General features: G+C 36.6%; 1 protein-coding gene across 8 annotated transcripts in view; it reads right to left on the reverse strand.

The window, feature by feature from the left end:
* The window catches only part of METTL15 (methyltransferase 15, mitochondrial 12S rRNA N4-cytidine), a 223,458-nt gene that overhangs the window by 102,205 nt on the left and 103,252 nt on the right, over window positions 1-18,001 (reverse strand). For 6 of the 8 annotated variants that reach the window (XM_070072109.2, XM_051852099.3, XM_051852121.3 and 3 more), the window contains one exon: window positions 4,796-4,932. The exons of the other annotated variants lie outside the window; for them this stretch is intronic. In XM_070072109.2, coding sequence (XP_069928210.1) covers window positions 4,796-4,932 — 137 coding nt within the window. The remainder of the gene's footprint in view (window positions 1-4,795; window positions 4,933-18,001) is intronic. 8 annotated transcript variants of the gene reach the window in all.

Consider the following 18,001-nt stretch of genomic DNA (forward strand, 5'->3'; position numbering starts at 1 on the left):
GAGCATATTTCTATTTTTTAAAAAATTATAAGTATAAAGCAAATATATTTTATATATTTCATAGGTACAATTCAAAGAAGATAACCATAATTCTCTCCCTCCCTCTTTCCCTTCCTCAATTACAGATAAATATCTAGTCTTGGTTAAGGACGTTTCCCCTAGATTACAGACATTAATTTCTTCAATATTCTTAAGTCTCTTATTTTCAATTTTTCATACATGTATCTATAAGTTATTTTTAATCTAGGTTAAAACAGGGACCTATTTAGTTTCTTTAGGTTTGAAAGTTCTATTTATTTAATAATATACTATTTCTTCAGTGAATAAAGATACTTTTCTGTCAAATTCCTTCATTTCCTGGAATCTATTTTTCAATTCTCTCTTCTACTACTCTACTTGTCTATTTTTGTGGCAATACTGTCTAGATTTCATTACAGTGATTTCACAAATGATTTGACATCTGGTAAGGCAAACTTCTCACCTTTTTTTTAATTCAAAAAGATCTTCTCACTTTTGTCTCAAGATCAAATCATTCAAATAAAAAAAGATAAACAACAGTTAAGTTCAAAACTAAGCTGTTTCCTGGAAGTACATTGTATGTATATTTAAATTTTGAGAAACTAGGTACTTTTTATATTTATTCTATCTACCCTAAAATTACATCTTCCATTTTGTTCAGATCTTATTATATGTAGTCTTTAATAAAAATTACATGGTTTACTTTCCACTGGGAACTTTGCCTTTTTTTATGAAGCTTATTACTAAATATATGGTTTTGTATATTCTCTTCTATTTTGCTTTCTAGGGACTTCTACTTGAATAGATTTTTAAATTTTTATCTAACCATGTTATCATGTAACTTTGTAAATTTAACAACTCTTTTGGGTATTTATTCAGTTAAATTATTGTAAGAGAATGTTTTAATTTTCCCTTAGTTTCTTAATTATATTTGACCTTCCAAAAACATTAAGGGATAATATTTATAGAAGTTAAACCTTATTTACACCCCAATTCTCACTTAAATTGTAATATTTCACTGATTATGAAAATAATTGCTATTTGTCCTTATTTAAGGCAATATTCTATATTTCAGTAGTATCCTTATATTCTCTTGTTTACTGCAGAGATTTTAAATCAGAACAGCTGGATGACTACTGTCATGATTATCAATCTACCATTAGTTGACTATCTGACAAGAAACCACTCCTGTGTACCTGAAGAAAGTTTACTAGTCCCTAGGTAACATTCTTCTAAACGAATGAAGTGCAGATTAGATATATTTGAATTTCCTTTTCAATACTTGAATTTGTACACTTCAATGAGGCTGGGTTTTTAAATAATATCTCTATCAGGATTTAGTATTAAAATTATACTGAGTTCATAATATGAACTGAAAGAACCTTGCATCTTTACCTTGCTAAGGACTAGCATAAAAGGCATTGTTCGCTCAAATTTTGTTAAGACTAACTGTCAATTTGAAGAGGGTGTATTTTCCTATTTCCTTTAATTACTTTTATGATATATTTATGGTAATGACCTCTTCCAGTTTCATAACTGAGATAATTTTAATTTCATATTTTGCTAGTATACCATTCATTCCCCCTATGTTTTATAATTTACCACATATGAATTTATCTTGTATTTCTGAATAGGGCTGATCTATTACTTCACTCCTAATTATATATTTTTGTTCTAATAATCAGGTTCAAAAGGCATGTTGCTATTTTCAAAGAATTTTTCTTTTCTTTTTCCTTTCTACTTTCTTTTTTTGTTTCTTTGCAATGTTTATTAATTCTTTCTTCCTGGTTTGATTTATTTTATTGGTTTTCTATTTAATTTATTATGTTTAGCAAAGAAATCCTTTTGTGAATGGAGTAAAAAAAAGGTCTCCAGATTTGAGCCTAAGTAGTATAGTTTAGTAAAATGGAATTATTAGGCTAGGGATCAAGATACATACTCCAGGTTAGTCCCAGTTATATCATTTTGGCTTGTTAGAAAACCTTTCCATCTATGTAGCTAATATCTGAGAAATGCAAGTATAGAGCCAGAGGTTTAAGTTAGATGAATTAAAAAAAAAAAAGCTATATATAGTAAAACATGTAAACTTTGAACTCCATTTGATAAAGAGGGTGTTTAAAGGAGTAAGAGACATTGGAATAATATCTAAGAAAGCAGGGTTTTCTAGACTGTCGCTCCCCCTCTTCGTGGAGGAACGACACAGGACCCTGCGCTGTTCTTTCGTCTGCTCGGCCCTCCCCGGGTTTGCTGCTGGTTCTTCCCGGGTTGGCTACTGTCCCTTCCACCTCCGTGGAAGGGCGGTTCCCCCTGGCCACTTTCCCCACTTCCGCAGGGGAGTGGCACACCGCCAGCCGGCTCTCTCGGGGGCTGCACAGGTGTTCCCCTTAGATGTTCCCCTTAGATGTTCCTCGTGCATGCCGTCTCTCTCCTCCTTTATAGTCCTCCTCTGCCAATCCCAACTCGGCTGCCCACAAGCCGAGCACGCTGCTCTCCTCCAATCAGGAGCAAGTCCTACAGTTTATTGGCTGAACTGGAGGCAGCTGTGTAGAAGCTGTTTTCTTCTCTCCCAGCGCCATATTGTGGGAGAGCAGATGCATAGAATAAGTCTTAATTCCAGTAACTTAGTCTAGTCCGAGTTGCTCCCCACACTAGACTGTGAGATATAATGAAGATCTATAGCTTTTAGCTCATAATCATGCAAACTTATATATGAATATTCTAATATAAGATAGTATAATCTAAGTTGCTGGAGAAGACAGAGAAAGATTAAAACAATAAAAAAGTCATTACCATAGTACTATGGTCTTAAACCATATTTCTATATTATTCTTAGAACAAAATAAATAACCTGAGATCAAATGGTAGGTTTCATGGTTCCCATAAATCCCATTATCTGGCAATCAGAAATTGATATATATTTATTTACAAATTTATGAGGACAGTTAATTATATTAAGTAGATCTACAAAGAATCTAGGACCTTAAAATTCTAGATAGGTATTTCAACTTTCCATCCTCAGTCTCTGATTAAACTTTTCCATAGTCATGTTTAATAGATCATTTCATTGTTGGGTAGCTACAACCAGTAAAACATGATAGATCAGAAGTGAGCACTTAGTTAAAATGCTTGCTACATGTTCCAAATTCTCAACTAGATGCTTGCTTTTGATACCTGATTCTGGCTCCTGGCTCCAGCTTCCTGTTAATACAGAATCTGCATGGCAGCAGTGAGGGCTCAAATAACTGAGTTACTGCCAACCATGTGGGAGTCAAAGACTGTGTTCTCAACTTCGGGCTTCAGCCAGGACCCTACCCAGTCAAGGCCATTGCAGGCTTTTGGGATGGAAATCAATAGATGGAAACTATCTCTTTCTCTACCTTACTTAAATAAATAAATAATTTTTAAAAATTAACTCTAGTTCATACCAAGTCAAAATTTAACTCTGAAATCATCATCTGTTTTCTTGATTCTAGTCTCTGAAGCATAAGAAAATAAAAACAATTCCCCATTCTGAAAACACCCTTTACATGTTTGGAGATAGTCATCTTAGTTACAAGATTTTCTTTTCCTTTTTAGGGTGATGGCTTTTTTCAAACATGTATGATCAGTGCAGCATTGTGGTGTAGTGTGTAAAGCCACCACCTATGAAGCCAGCATCTCTCTTGGGCAATTCAAGTCCCAGCTGCTTCATTTCCAACCCAGATCCCTTCTAAAGGAAAAGCAGTGGAAGATGACCTAAGTGTTTGGGCCCCAGCCAGCCCCATGGGTGACCTGGATGAAGCTCCTAGCTCCTGACTTTCACTTGACCAAGCAGTCATCAGAGGAGTGAACCAGTGGACAGAAGCTTTCTCTGTGCCTCTCTCTTTCTAACTCTTTCAAAATAAATAAATAAATGATTCAACAAATTTGCCTTAAGTCCTTAATTAAAAATATTTCTTTAAAGGTAAATGGTTTTTAATGCTCATTAAAATATAATTTTATATTTTTTGAAAGCTCAATAGGGATAGTTAACTAATTGTGCAATGGCAATAGATTAAATTGACTTGCAAATGTCAGATGGAATTTAGAGAAAACTAGTAGGTTATAGCTATGTTTCATGAATTCGACAGAATGCTTATATACTTACTAAATTTTGGGGAAGCAAAAATTTTAACTCTTAAAAACTTTAAAAATCATTTTTTGACTAGATTGTTAAAATATTCATAATGGATTTCAATATATCTTCAATCTTGTAGTCAGAACCTATTTTTGCATTTGTTCTTGAGAACTGAGAAAGGATACATGCAGGAATATCATTTGTTTAATTGGTACTAAGATATTATTTGCATTAATTTTTTTTGACAGACAGAGTGGACAGTGAGAGAGAGAGACAGAGAAAAAGGTCTTCCTTTTCTGCTGGTTCATCCCACAATGGCCGCTGCAGCCAGCCAGGAGCCAGGTGCTTCTCCTGGTCTTCCATGCAGGTGCAGGGCCCAAGGACTTGGGCCATCCTCCACTGCACTCCTGGGCCACAGCAGAGAGCTGGACTGGAAGAGGAGCGACTGGGACAGAATCCGGTGCCCCGACTGGGACTAGAACCTGGTGTGCTGGCGCTGCAGGCGGAGGATTAGCCTAGTGAGCCGCGGCGCCGGCTGCATTAATTCTTTTTTGGGAATAAAAGAAGAAAACATTTAGTGGAATGAAATATAACATTCTACAAAGTAGAACAAATTCCAAATTGACAAGCTCCGTAAAACTCAGCACCAATACCAAATAAATACATGAGAGTATTACTTACGGATATAAGTCTGAAAGCTGTTCAGCTATTGCGTAAGCTGTTGGGTCTCTGTCTAAGGCATATAGAGTAATATCTGACTCTTTCTGTAGTATGGCTCTTGAGTGTCCTCCTGAACCAAATGTCATATCTAGAAAAACCTAGTCAATACAGAAAAAGAAATGACCAGTTAGAATGAAGAAAACAACTTTAACTTCTAGAATCCAATAATGATTTTTAGCGCTGACTATAAACAGAAAAATTATAAGTTTGGCATAGAGTTCCATTTTTTAAAAAAAGATAATTAAGTTACTTGAAGGGCAGAGTTACAGAGACAGAGAGAGATCTTCCATCTGCTGATTCACTCTCCAAATGGTCACATCGGTAGGAGATAGGTCAGATGGAAGCCAGAGCCAGGAGCTTCATACGGGTCTCCCACATGGGTGGTAGGGGCCCAAGCACTTGAGCCATCTTCTGTTGCTTTTCCCAGAGGCATTAACAGGGTGCCAGATCAAAAGAGGAACAGCCAGGACTTGAACCTGGAGTCCCTATATAATTTTGGAAATGTAGATTGCAGCTTAACCCACTGTACAACACAGGCCCCGAATAAAAATTTTCAACTATGAGCTCTGGCTTAATTATGAATGATCAATCCCAATAAACTGATCACAAAAATAATTCTTGGCACATGCTGGCTAGTCAAAACAAATTTATATTTCCCTCTGTAACATCAAACTAGACACATTACTGTGCTACTAGCTTTTAAATGCTTTCCAGAACCCAACTGTTAATAACATTTCCAACAATTTCTTGTCATTTGTAGATGCCTCACAATTAGTATGGCTCACTTTAATTTCAACTTTTTTAAATGCTTTATATGAAAATTAAAGATATTCAAGAGGTTGGAGGGAGAGAGTAAATGAGAATAAACATGAAAATGAATATATCTTACAATAAAAAGTCACAGGACAATTCATATATAACCTGGAAAAATAATAAGTTAACAATTATGACTTAGAAAAGGCCCAAGGCATTTTAGAAAAAATACCTAAAGTCAATTGTAGTTGTGACATTAAGCAGCTATAAGTCCTTGGGAAAGTCACTTACAGTCACGTTAGTCCACCATCTTTAGATGGCCCCAATATTTAAAAAAAACCAAATGAACAAGAAAAGAAGATACCATCATCATGCACCTAATTGGTCAGGTAATATAGGTTCTCATGTAAACAAAGATATTCTGAAAGTGAATGTTTGCCAATATTTGTGCAAACAACATAGGATATGATGTATATTAGTACATATTTTCAAAGTCTTGGATCATCCTATATACACAAAACAATTAATTGAATCTGTTTGTATTCCTTTGCTATTTGGCCTTGCTCTAAAGATAATAGTCAGGTCACAGTTGAATAAAAAATCATACCTGAACCATAAGAAACATAGAATATAAACAATGTAAATACAGTATAAATGTAGAAGTATTTTTTCTCCTTTTTAAAAAAGTTTTATTAATTTGACAAGTAAGGTTGATAGAAGGTTAGAGAGTGGAGAGACAGATCTTCAATTCAGTGGCTCACTTCCCAGATGTCTGCAATGGTTGAGGCTGTTTCTGGTCCATACTTAAGTCAAGAGCCAGGAACTTCATTTGGGTCTCCCATATGGCTGAAAGGGGCAAATGTGTTTGGATCAACATCCACTGCTTTCCCAGGTGCATTAGCACATTAGCACAGAGGTGAATCCAAAGTGTGGAGCCAGAACTTCAACCAGCACTCATACAGGACGCTGCCAGTGCCAAGGGACAGCTTAACCTGCTGTGTCACAATATCCATCCCACCTTTCCTTTTTAACATAATTGTTTTAATATAAATTAACTTTGTAATTCTATCATTGTCAGCACAAAAAGAAACAGTAACTTTATGTTTTTAGTAATACATACTTGAATCTTAACAGAATAATTTTCTTTCCCAATCTATATCCTTATTTTATGTATATATGGTTAGGTATACGTTCTACTATTATTTACCACAGCTTCAGAATTCCAGTGGCTTCAGTATAATTTAAACAAAAAGAGTTTCCCAGGAAAAGCTATGAACCATTTTCTTGTTAAGGAACCAATATGAAGATTTGCTATAAACCTGGATTTAAACTAAGAGCATATCAAATAAAATAATTTGCATATGATTATCTCATCCTGAGCCAAGAAACTCTCAATCAATATTAAAAAGAAAATTCCTCCTCATTAAAAATATTCTGGGAAATGTGAGTGAGATGATTATGATGTACATGATTATTTTTTAATATATCATGATTATGCCCTCGGAGATGTGCTGACAATCAAGGAACTTTCTACAGGGGGAAAAAATAATCTGCTATTACCAGTCAAGTGGAACACAGAAAGAAAAATTATTAGACAAATGGGATTATGAAACTACAAGTGAATCCTACCATATATCCTGGAGTTAGTAGGCGATTGGCACCAACAACTTCCATTTGTAAAATTCTAATATACATTGCTCATCAAATATAAAACTGGTATCTAAACCTCATAAATCATCCACCCTTACAATTCAAAAAGGAGTTAATTAGTTTTTCCCATCTAGGTCACTAACAAGACATAAGACCTCTTATTTTTTTAATCTGTAAAAATTGATAATAATGAAATTTTTTTCTTAGCAAATGCAAAAGAACAAATAAATCCTAATGTCTTAATCTTTCCATAGTTTTCACCTGTACATATATTTTCACTTGTATTTATAGCTATGTTCCAAATACACAGAGAATTTTCTCAAAATAACCTAATATAATTTGTATTAAAAATCAAACTTAAGGGGGCCAGGGCCATGACTCACTTGGCTGATCCTCCGCCTATGGCGCCAGCATCCCATGTGGGCACCGAGTTCTGGTCCTGGCAGCTCCTCTTCTAGTGCAGCTCTCTGCTGTGGCCTGGGAGGGCAGTGGAAGATGGCCCAAGTGTTTGGGCACCTGCACCCGCATTGGAGGCAGGGAGGAAGCACCTGGCTCCTGGCTTCGGATTGGCGCAGCTCTGGCCATAGCGGTCATTTGAGGGGTGAACCAATGGAGGGAGGGCCTTTCTATCTCTCTTTCATTGTCTAATTCTATCTGTCAAATTAAAAAAAAAATCAAACTTATGGGGCAGGCTCTTGGCACAATAGGCTAAGTTCTACCTTCAGTGCTGGCATCCCAAATGGGTGCCGGTTCCTTTCTCAGTTGCTTCTCTTCTGATCCAGCTCTCTGCTATGAGCCTGGGAAAGCAGTGGAAGATTGTCCAACTGCTTGGGCCCCTGTACCCGCATGGGAGACCCAGAAGAATCTCATGGTTGCTGGCTTCGGATCAGCCCGGCTCCACCCATTGCAATCATTTGGGAAACGAACCAGTGGATGGAAGATCCTTCTCTCTGTCTTTCCTGCTCTCTATTTCTCCTTCTCTCTATAACTCTGCCTCTCAAATAAATGAAATCTTTTAAAAAAAGCAAACTTATATTTGATGGTAAGGATTAACCCTGGTCATTTCACTTACTTACTACCTGTATAGCCCTGGAAAAATAATTTAATTCTGAGTTTCAACTATTTCACCTAAAGAGAAGTGGGAACAAAATGTGATGCTGTTTACTACCTCATAGAGATTTATAACATTATCTTATTTCCTCCTTACAAACAAAAAATAGATATTTTTAGATTTTACACATAGGGAAACTAAGATTAGACTAGTTAGAGGTCAGCACAAGAATTAAATACAGGTATATATGGCTCAAATCTGTTTTCTTTATCATAACACTCTGCCTCTGAATTAAGTCAATAGTCTGTATCTACACACTGTTTTATGATGGACCAAGCGCTAATATTTTCCTACCAGGTCTAACAAGAACTTTGTGACAACACATAGTGGGATTATCTCCATTTTTATAAAAGAGAAAATCCAGGTGCAGGAAGACAATATGACTTGATTAGGAGCATATTACTAGTAAGGGGGAAGGGATGGGAAACAGACACTAAACCTAGTCTCTTCAACTCTAAATTATCTGCTTTTTCTGAAAGAAACAGAGAGGAAGGAAGGGAAGGTCAAACAAAATTTAAAAAGGTAAAGGGCCAGTGCTGTGGTGATGAAGGTTAGGCTGCTGCCTGCAGTACTGGAATGCTAGCTTTCAAGTCCTGGATTTGAGTCCCAGCTGCTCCACTTCAGATCCAACTCCCTGCTAATGTGCCTGGGAACACAGCAACAGATGGCCTAAGTCCTTGGGCTCCTGCATGCACATGGGAGATCTAGAAGGAGGGAGTTCCAGGCTACAGGCTTTGTCTAGCCTAGGCCCACCTTTTGCAACCATTTGGAGAGTGAACCAGCAGATGGAAAGTAAAAGAATAAAGAAAGATATTCCATGCTAACAGAAACCAAAAAAGAGCTGGTATAGATCCTAATATCAGACAAAATAGACGTTAACACAAAAACTATTTAAAGAGACAAAGTGGGGCCAGCACTGTGGCACAGCAGGTTAAAGCCCCGGCCTGAAGCACTGGCATCCCCTATGGGGGACTTCAATACCCTAGTCTCAGCAATGGACAGATCAACCAGACAGAAAATCAGCAAGGAAACAACAGAGTTAATTAACACTATAGACCAAATGGACCCAACGGATATCTATAGAATTTTCCATTCTTCAGTTGCAGAATACACATTCTTCACACCCAGTGTATGGAACTTTCTCTAGGATAGACCACATGCCAAGCTATAAAGCAAGTGTCAGCAAATACACAAAAATCAAAATCATACCTTGCATTTTCTCTGACCACAATGTAATGAAGCTGGAAATAAGCAACTCAAGAATCTCTAGAACATATGAAACACACGAAGACTGAAAAAAATGATTCTGCACGAACAGTGGGTCATAGAATAAATCAAAATCAAAATCAAAAAATTTCTGGAAACGGACGAAGATGACAATACAACCTATCAAAACTTATGGGATATGGCAAAAGCGGTGTTAACAGGAAAGTTTATGGCAATTGGTGCCTACATGAAAAAATTGGTAGCAACTGAGAAGGCATCAAATAAATGAGCTCTTTCTTAATAAGAAGATAGATACATGTGGGACCTTTACACCTTAAGCCTATAACCCATTTAAAAATAACTGATCTAATTTTCTTAAGCCTTTATGAAGACACACCTGTTGAATTAAATCACAAAAAAGGTGATTATGTTGCATATGATCTGGTTTAAATGTCTGCCTGTTATCTATAATAGTCATGATATTAAAAATTACGAAGGGGCCGGCACCACAGCTCAACAAGGCTAATCCTCCACCTAGCGGTGCTGGCCCACCAGGTTCTAGTCCCAGTCGGGGTGCCGGATTCTGTCCCGGTTGCCCCTCTTCCAGGCCAGCTCTCTGCTATGGCCCGAGAGTGCAGTGGAGGATGGCCCAAGTACTTGGGCCCTGCACCCCATGGGAGACCAGGGGAAGCACCTAGCTCCTGGCTTCGGATCAGCACGGTGCAGCAGCCACAGCACGCCAGCCGCGGCGGCCGCTGGAGGGTGAACCAACGGCAAAAGGAAGACCTTTCTCTCTGTCTCTCTCTCTCTCTCTCTCTCTCTCACTGTCCACTCTGTCTGTCAAAAAAAAATTATGAAGGAAAAGTATCAGATAACTTAAAATTATAGAATCATGGGTGGTTAGAAATAATACTTAAAATAATTTAATTCCTTCATCATGCATACCGCTCTAACTTCCTATACTGTTATACATCTCACATCTGATATGCTTTAAGACAACACAGGCTCTTCTCTGATGATGGAGATTGACAAAAATCAAGGCTTTTTTCCAAGAATATCTAACAAAGACTTGATAATTAAGTGATTTACCCATTTTAATTCAACAGCTCTAATCACTGAAATTTTCACATTGGAAAAATATAGTTAAAATTGGACATGAAAGCATTTTTAGCCATGAACACTTACGAGGGTAGATCTTCCCATTTCATTTTCCTAATGTTGATTAGTCATTTCCAATCTGTGCAAGATTTTTAATAGTAAGTTCCCATCTGAATTTGGAAACAATATGGCCTGATTTCACTTTAAAATTTCTTCTGTTGAATCTTTTCTGGCAATTGCTGAATTTCAATGTTTAGAATTAAAGTGTTTTTGAAAAAAAATTGTTAAATTGCCCCCATGTCCAAGATGATTAACTTGAAAGTACTGAGGTGTGCAGAACACATACAAGTATTTATGCCTGAATTTTTTTCAGGAGAAAATTAAAGATATATGACATTAATTAATAATCTGAATATTTATTGAGTATTCAGTTTCGATACACCTATGACCATATTGATCATAGGAGGTAATGCAAAGATACTACATTATGGGGCTTTCAGTCTTAGGGAAGTAATAGACATGCACACAAATTACTATAACATTCATTAAAAAAAGTATAAGAAAGACTTCCCCAAGGAATAAACAAACTGAAATTTATTCCAGTAAGTAGAAAGATGGACTAAATAAGGGAAAGCTACAATTCAACTGTGCATTGAAGGCTGTGCAAAACTCAGAACTTACTCTATCATTTCAATTGCTCTTATTCTATAAATCTAGTTTATTAAATCCTTATGATTTTGTCATAAAATATGCATTGAATCTTTTCATCCCCACTTTTAATTTGGATCTCCATTTTCCTGTGCTTTACTGTAGAAAATGCTCACAATTTATATCTATGTTTCTAATAATTTCTCTTTCTACATTGTTAACAGGATATCCTTCCTAAAATAAAATTTTAGCATGTGACATCCTCCTTTAAAGCCTCTCAATAGTCTAAATTTCTAGGCCTAATAGAAAATTTTCATATTCTTATCGCTGTGTTGCTTTCCAATATCAACTCCCACTACCCTCAGACATGAATTTTACAACATATTTTCTTGCTATGGAGTACATGCTGTCAAATGTGACATGCTTTTACTTTTTACCTTGTTTTTACTCTCATATTTTATTTGCAAACAATTAGGAAAGTCCTAATAGGAGATCCAAAATGGCTGAATAGGGAAAAGACATTCTGATTCTTACCAAAGGAAGGTAACAGAAGAAAAGAAGAGGAACTGCATTCCCAGAGGACAGCTGGAGAGAAGCTTACAGTGGAAATTCTACAAAAACAAGAAATACACCACACAGCAGCGGGAACATTACAACCATGCAGCAGTAAGCACGAAAATGCCAGCAATTCCCACAGCTGGTAGCTGGAGGGGACACCATCTTCTTGGAACAAGGCACTGGACAACCAGCAGGGAGGAAACATCATCTTAATAAGGTGAGTAGAGGCTACTGTGGCCCACATGCCTGACATGGGTATTTTATCTGAGAGATAAATCTGCATTCCCCACTGACTTTGAGTTTGGCCTAGAGGATTAAAGGTGGGCAGGGAACTCACTTAGGCTCATGAAGTTCTCACCTCTCCCTCAGGCTATCATGGTGCCTGACTTGACTTGACAAGACAGAGCAGTGAGCAACCTATTGGTTAGGCAGCTGATCCCAGAACACCACAGCTTTTTCAGTAGATGGAAGAGACTTGTGGGTTGAGAGTAGAACCCCTGTACCCTGTAACTGTGGGCATTCTGTAAATGCGTGGTAGTGTGTGTGAGAGGCGACGGCTAGGTTTTTGGGCAGTCTATGTATTTGGCTTCAGAGGCTCAGGGTTCCATGCTCACATTGAGGAGTGTGTATGTCCATAGTGCAGTTCAGGTGCCTGCATAGGTAAGGTGCCCAGACTCTGTGAGGCGTAAGGCGGGCTTACCTTGGGTGGCTGGCTCACCTCGGCAGAGAGGTGCTGACGCTGTGATCGTTCCAGTCAATGCGATCATATCCTCCCCACTATTGATGATAGAAGAGATTTACCATGTCCAACTTGGGTATCACCCTGGTCTTCTGCCCCACCCTGGATCATTGCATTATGACCCCAGCTTATGCCTCTGGATATCCAATGAAAGAGCAGATAATCCAATATGCCATAGAGGCATATTTAAAAGAAAAAAGACATCAGAGGAGAAAACCAACAAGTATTTCTACACATGTCTAAAAATAAATGTACAAACAGGAACAAGGACGACAATATGACTCCCCAAAAGGAACACTTCAATATCAGAATGTGAGGAAGAACAGATTGAAGAAATGCCTGAAAAGTAAATCAAAAGAACAATCAAAAGATTACTCAGAAACAGAGAAGCAAATACATGAGAAAAAGAAATCCATACATGACAGGGATGAAAAATCCTACCACGAGATAGAGGTATTGAAGAGAAATCCAATTGAAATATTTGAAATGAAGAATTCAATGTGTCAAATAAAAAATATAGTGGAAACCCATAACAACAGACATGGTGAGGCAGGACAAAATATCCAAGATAGAGGACAAACTTTGGAAACAGTAAGACACACACACAATACACAAAAGAAAAAGAAAAATTGAAAATACTGTTCTAGATTTATGGGATAATATCAAAAGACCAAACTCAAGTGTCAGGAGTTCCAGAAAGTATGGAAAGAGGGAATAGAATAGAAGGCCTATTCAATGAAATAACAGCAGACAACTTCCCTTTGGAGAAATATAGGGTCACCCAAAATCGGAAGCACAAAGACCTCCTAATAGGTACAATCATTACAGATGTTACCATTACACATTATAGTCACACTTCCAGCATAAAGATTTCAACATAAAGATTCTAAAATATGAACAAGAGAAATGCCAGATTACCTTGAGAGAATTTCCAATTACACTGACAGCTGATTTCTCTTCAGAAACCCTATAGGCTAGGAGAGAATGGAGAGACATAGCCAAGGCCGTGAAGGAAAAAAAAAAAAAAAAAGCAAACAACAACAACAAAAACTATCAAACCAGAATAGTGCATGCGGCAAGACTCTCATTTATAAATGGTGGCGAAATAAAGATCTTTCAAAAGAAGCAGAAATTGAAATTGTCACAACACATCAGGCCTTACAAATGATACTTAAGAATGTGCTACATACAGAAGCAGAGAAAGATAGACACTACCATGAAAGATTCTGAAGGCAGAAAATCTCCTAGTAAAAGTAAAAGTAAATCCAAAGCAAACGATAGGAATATTTATGGGAAAATGGCAGGGCTAAGTTGTTACTTATCAATATTAACACTGAATGTAAGTACCCTAAATTTTCCAATTAAAAGATACAAACTGGCTGACAGGATTAAAATATTAAGACCCATTTAATAGCTGCTTACCAGAAACACACCTCACCAACTAAGATACACACAGACTGAAAGCAAAAGGACGTAAAAAGATATTCGACGCTAATGGAAAGCAGAAACAAGCAGGGTAGCTCTCCTGATGTCAGACAATATAGACTTTAACACAAAAATGTTAAAAAACACAAAAAGCATTATGTAATGATTAAAGGATCAACACAACGGGAAGATGTGACTACAGTAAATGTATATGCACTCAATGTCAGGGCACATGGCTATTTAAAAAAAATTTAGTAAATATAAATTTTCAAAGTACAGTTAATGGATTACAATGGCTTCCCCCCCCCATAATTTCCCTCCCACTCACATCCCTCCCATCTCCCGCTCCCACTCCCATTCCATTCACATCAAGATTCATTTTCAATTCTCTTTATATACAGAAGATCAATTCAGTATATATTAAGTAAAGATTTCATCAGTTTGCACCCACACAGAAACACAAAGTGTAAAATACTGTTTCAGTACTAGTTATAGCATTACTTCATATTGGACAACACACTAAGGACAGATCCCACATGAGAAGTAAGTACACAGTGACTCCTGTTGTTGACTTAACAATTTGACACTATTGTTTATGGCGTCAATCTCCCTAGCCTCTAGTCTATGGAAGCCTTTTGAGTTCGCTAACTTCGATCTTATTCGGACAGGGTCATAGTCAAAGTGGAAGTTCTCTCCTCCCTTCAGAGAAAGGTACCTCCTTCTTTGATGGCCCCATTCTTTCCACTGGGATCTCATTCGCAGAGATCTTCCATTTAGGTCTTCCTTTTTTTTTTTTTTTTTTTTTTTTCAGGGTGTCTTGGCTTTCCATGTCTAAAATACTCTCATGGGCTTTTTAGATGAATCCGAATGCCTTAAGGGCTGATTCTGAGGCCAGAATGTTATTTAGGACATCTGCCATTCTATGAGTTTACTATGTATCCCACTTCCCATGATGGATTGTTCTCTCCCTTTTTGATTCTATCAGCTAGTATTAGCAGACACTAGACTGGTTTGTGTGATCCCTTTGACTCTTAGACCTATCAGTGTGATCAATTGTGAACTGAAATTGATCACTTGGACTAGTGAGATGGCATTGGTACATGCCACCTTGATGGGATTGAATTGGGATCCCCTGGCATGATTCTAACTCCACCATTTGGGGCAAGTCCAATTGAGCATGTCCCAAATTGTACATCTCTTCCCTCTCTTATATTTAACAGGGATCATTTTTCAGTTAAAATTTAAACACCTAAGAATAACTGTGTGTTAATCACACAGTTCAACCAATAGTACTAGAACAAAACAAAGAGAAAATATTAAAATGGATAAAGTATTACATTGTACATCAACAGTCAGGACAAGAGCTGATCAGGTCACTGTTTCTCATAGTGTCCATTTCACTTCAACAGGTTTCCCCTTTGGTGCTCAGTTAGTTATTGTCGATCAGGGAGAACATATGATATTTGTCCCTTTGGAACTGGCTTAATTCACTCAGCATAATGTTTTCCAGATTCCTCCATCTTGTTGCAAATGACCGGATGTCGTTGTTTTGACTGCGGTATAGTATTCTAAAGAGTACATGTCCCATAATTTCTTTATCCAGTCTACTGTTGATGGACATTTGGGTTGGTTCCAGGTCTTAGCTATTGTGAATTGAGTTGCAAAAAAATCATTAAAAACTGTGCCATCTGGGTAACTTAGAGAATAACAGACACTATTCATTTTACAATTATCATGTGCCAGTACTCACTATGCCACTCACTTTGAAAAGCTGATCTAGGAGCCGGCATTGTAGTGCAGCAGCTAAAGCCACCACTTGCAATACCAGCATTCCCTATGGGCACCAGTTCATGTCCTGGTTGTTCCACTTCTGATCCAGCTCCCTGCTAATGCACCTGGGAAAGCAGCAGAGGTGCTTGGGACCCTACACCCATGTAGGAGACTTGGAAGAAGCTCTGGGCTCCTGATTTCTGCCTGGCCTAGACCTGGCTGTTGTGGCCATTTGGTGAGTGAACCAGTGAAAGTAGGATTTCTGTCCTTCCCTCTCTCTGATATTCAAATAAATAAATTAAAACTTCAAAAAAAAAAAAAAACAACCACTTGAACTAATTTAATTTTTACAACAGTGTGTAAGTAGATAACATGATCCCATTTTACAGATGAATATATTGGAGGCTATTACTTCAGAAAACATGAGTTAGTGGTAAAAACAAAGAAAGGAACAGAAATAAATATTACTCCTCACCTCATTCTATATATCCCTCCTTCCTGACACTTCTTAGCATTAGGAAAGTCAAGGAATAACTTCTTGATCCACAAGAGGAAAAGCGAAAAATATGAAAAGGTGTAGACATCTTGAGAGAGAAAACAAATTTGTCTAATAACATCACATGGAAACAAAATAATTCTTTGTATTATACTTTAAACAGTGAAGGGAGGGAACTGTTGATAAGAGATTTTAGAGAGAATAACTTTAAAAGACTGAAATCTACCAATGTAATAGTGCTATTTACAATATCATTAATTCATCATGGAATCAAGAAATTTGACATCTGGTAATTCTATAAAAATCTTAAGTTCTAATTATATATTTTTAAAGTGTATCCTAATCAAAATCACTGATAATGTTAAATAAACTAATATAAATTACTTTCACTATATATACAGATCATATGATACATCTTTCAGGAATACTGTGTCCCTAAACAGAGTTAATTCAGTACTTGTTTCCCAAAAACAAAAGCAGGGAGTCCTTCGGCATAATTGTTAAGAGAGAAGGCAATTGTTAAGAGAGAAATGAGATTCTCTGACAAAGTAATTTTGATATTGTCACTTTAAAAAATCACAAAAAAAGCCATCTGCTTTATAATGTCACTGAAATATGTGTAATTGCTAAGGCAAGCTATTGTTCTACCATTGTGTGCTGAATCACTCAAGCCTTATCACTGAGTTCTTTCAAGCTTTGCTGATGTTTTCTATCTAATGTAGACAAGCAGACATTTGTCACATTGATGAATTTTAGGCCTGAAATAAATTAGAACATATAACTGTAAGCAGAGAGACAAACCTGATAGTCAGCTAACATTTTGAACAAACATTAATCTTACCTATGCTTTGATTTATTATTGTCTTGTCATGTTCTGTCAAGTATTTGTTGGTAAAGTACTTACTATGTTTTATTTGTATCTATTACACAGGCTTATGTAAAAAGGAAAAAATCTCCAAAGAATATAAAACAAACAGAACAATCAATACATTCCAATAAATTTACCTCTTTTCCTATTTTATCAAAAATGTTGGTGTTACCGTGATGACTCATTCCACCTAAATTCTGCAAACATTTCATTTTGTAGCTTAAATTACATCCTATTCACAGAAGAAATCCTTACTTGTCATAGTAAAATTAATTTATGTTTTTTAAAGTATGTACTTCAAAATACATTAAATAATTATAGTATTCATTCTTCCTTATGACTAGCTTTTGGTGTTATCTGTAACACAGGATGAATTTCAGTGCTAATATGAGCCACTTACAAGGGAACTGCCCTATAATCTGCTCGCAGATACAATAGTTGAATTAACACAATTAGCTAAAAATAATAAGACAAGAGTGGTTTCAATATGCTTGATTTAACAGAGATCTCTGAATGGTACTACACCAATCTGTCAGTGTCTATTTTATCAAAACAAATATATTTTGCCTACATAATCAACAAATATATATAATATATTCTGGACAAACTCTCATAAACACAAAACAACAACTCAGACAGCTAAATGGTTATTATTTCTAAGAATTATTAAATAGATAGCCTCTTTACAGTATTTAGAAAAAATAATGCAACACTGAGCTCTTTAACCAATGTGTTCAGTACATGCTCTTTGCTTTGATGGATTTTTTTTTGAAACCTCTATATCACTCCCTTCCTTCCTTCCTTTTCTCCCTTTCTCTCCTTAAAATTTACCTATGTATTTGAAA

The sequence above is a fragment of the Oryctolagus cuniculus genome, chromosome 1 (assembly GCF_051225735.1).
Source record: "Oryctolagus cuniculus isolate XC-2025 breed Fujian yellow rabbit chromosome 1, ASM5122573v1, whole genome shotgun sequence".
Taxonomy (NCBI): domain Eukaryota; kingdom Metazoa; phylum Chordata; class Mammalia; order Lagomorpha; family Leporidae; genus Oryctolagus; species Oryctolagus cuniculus.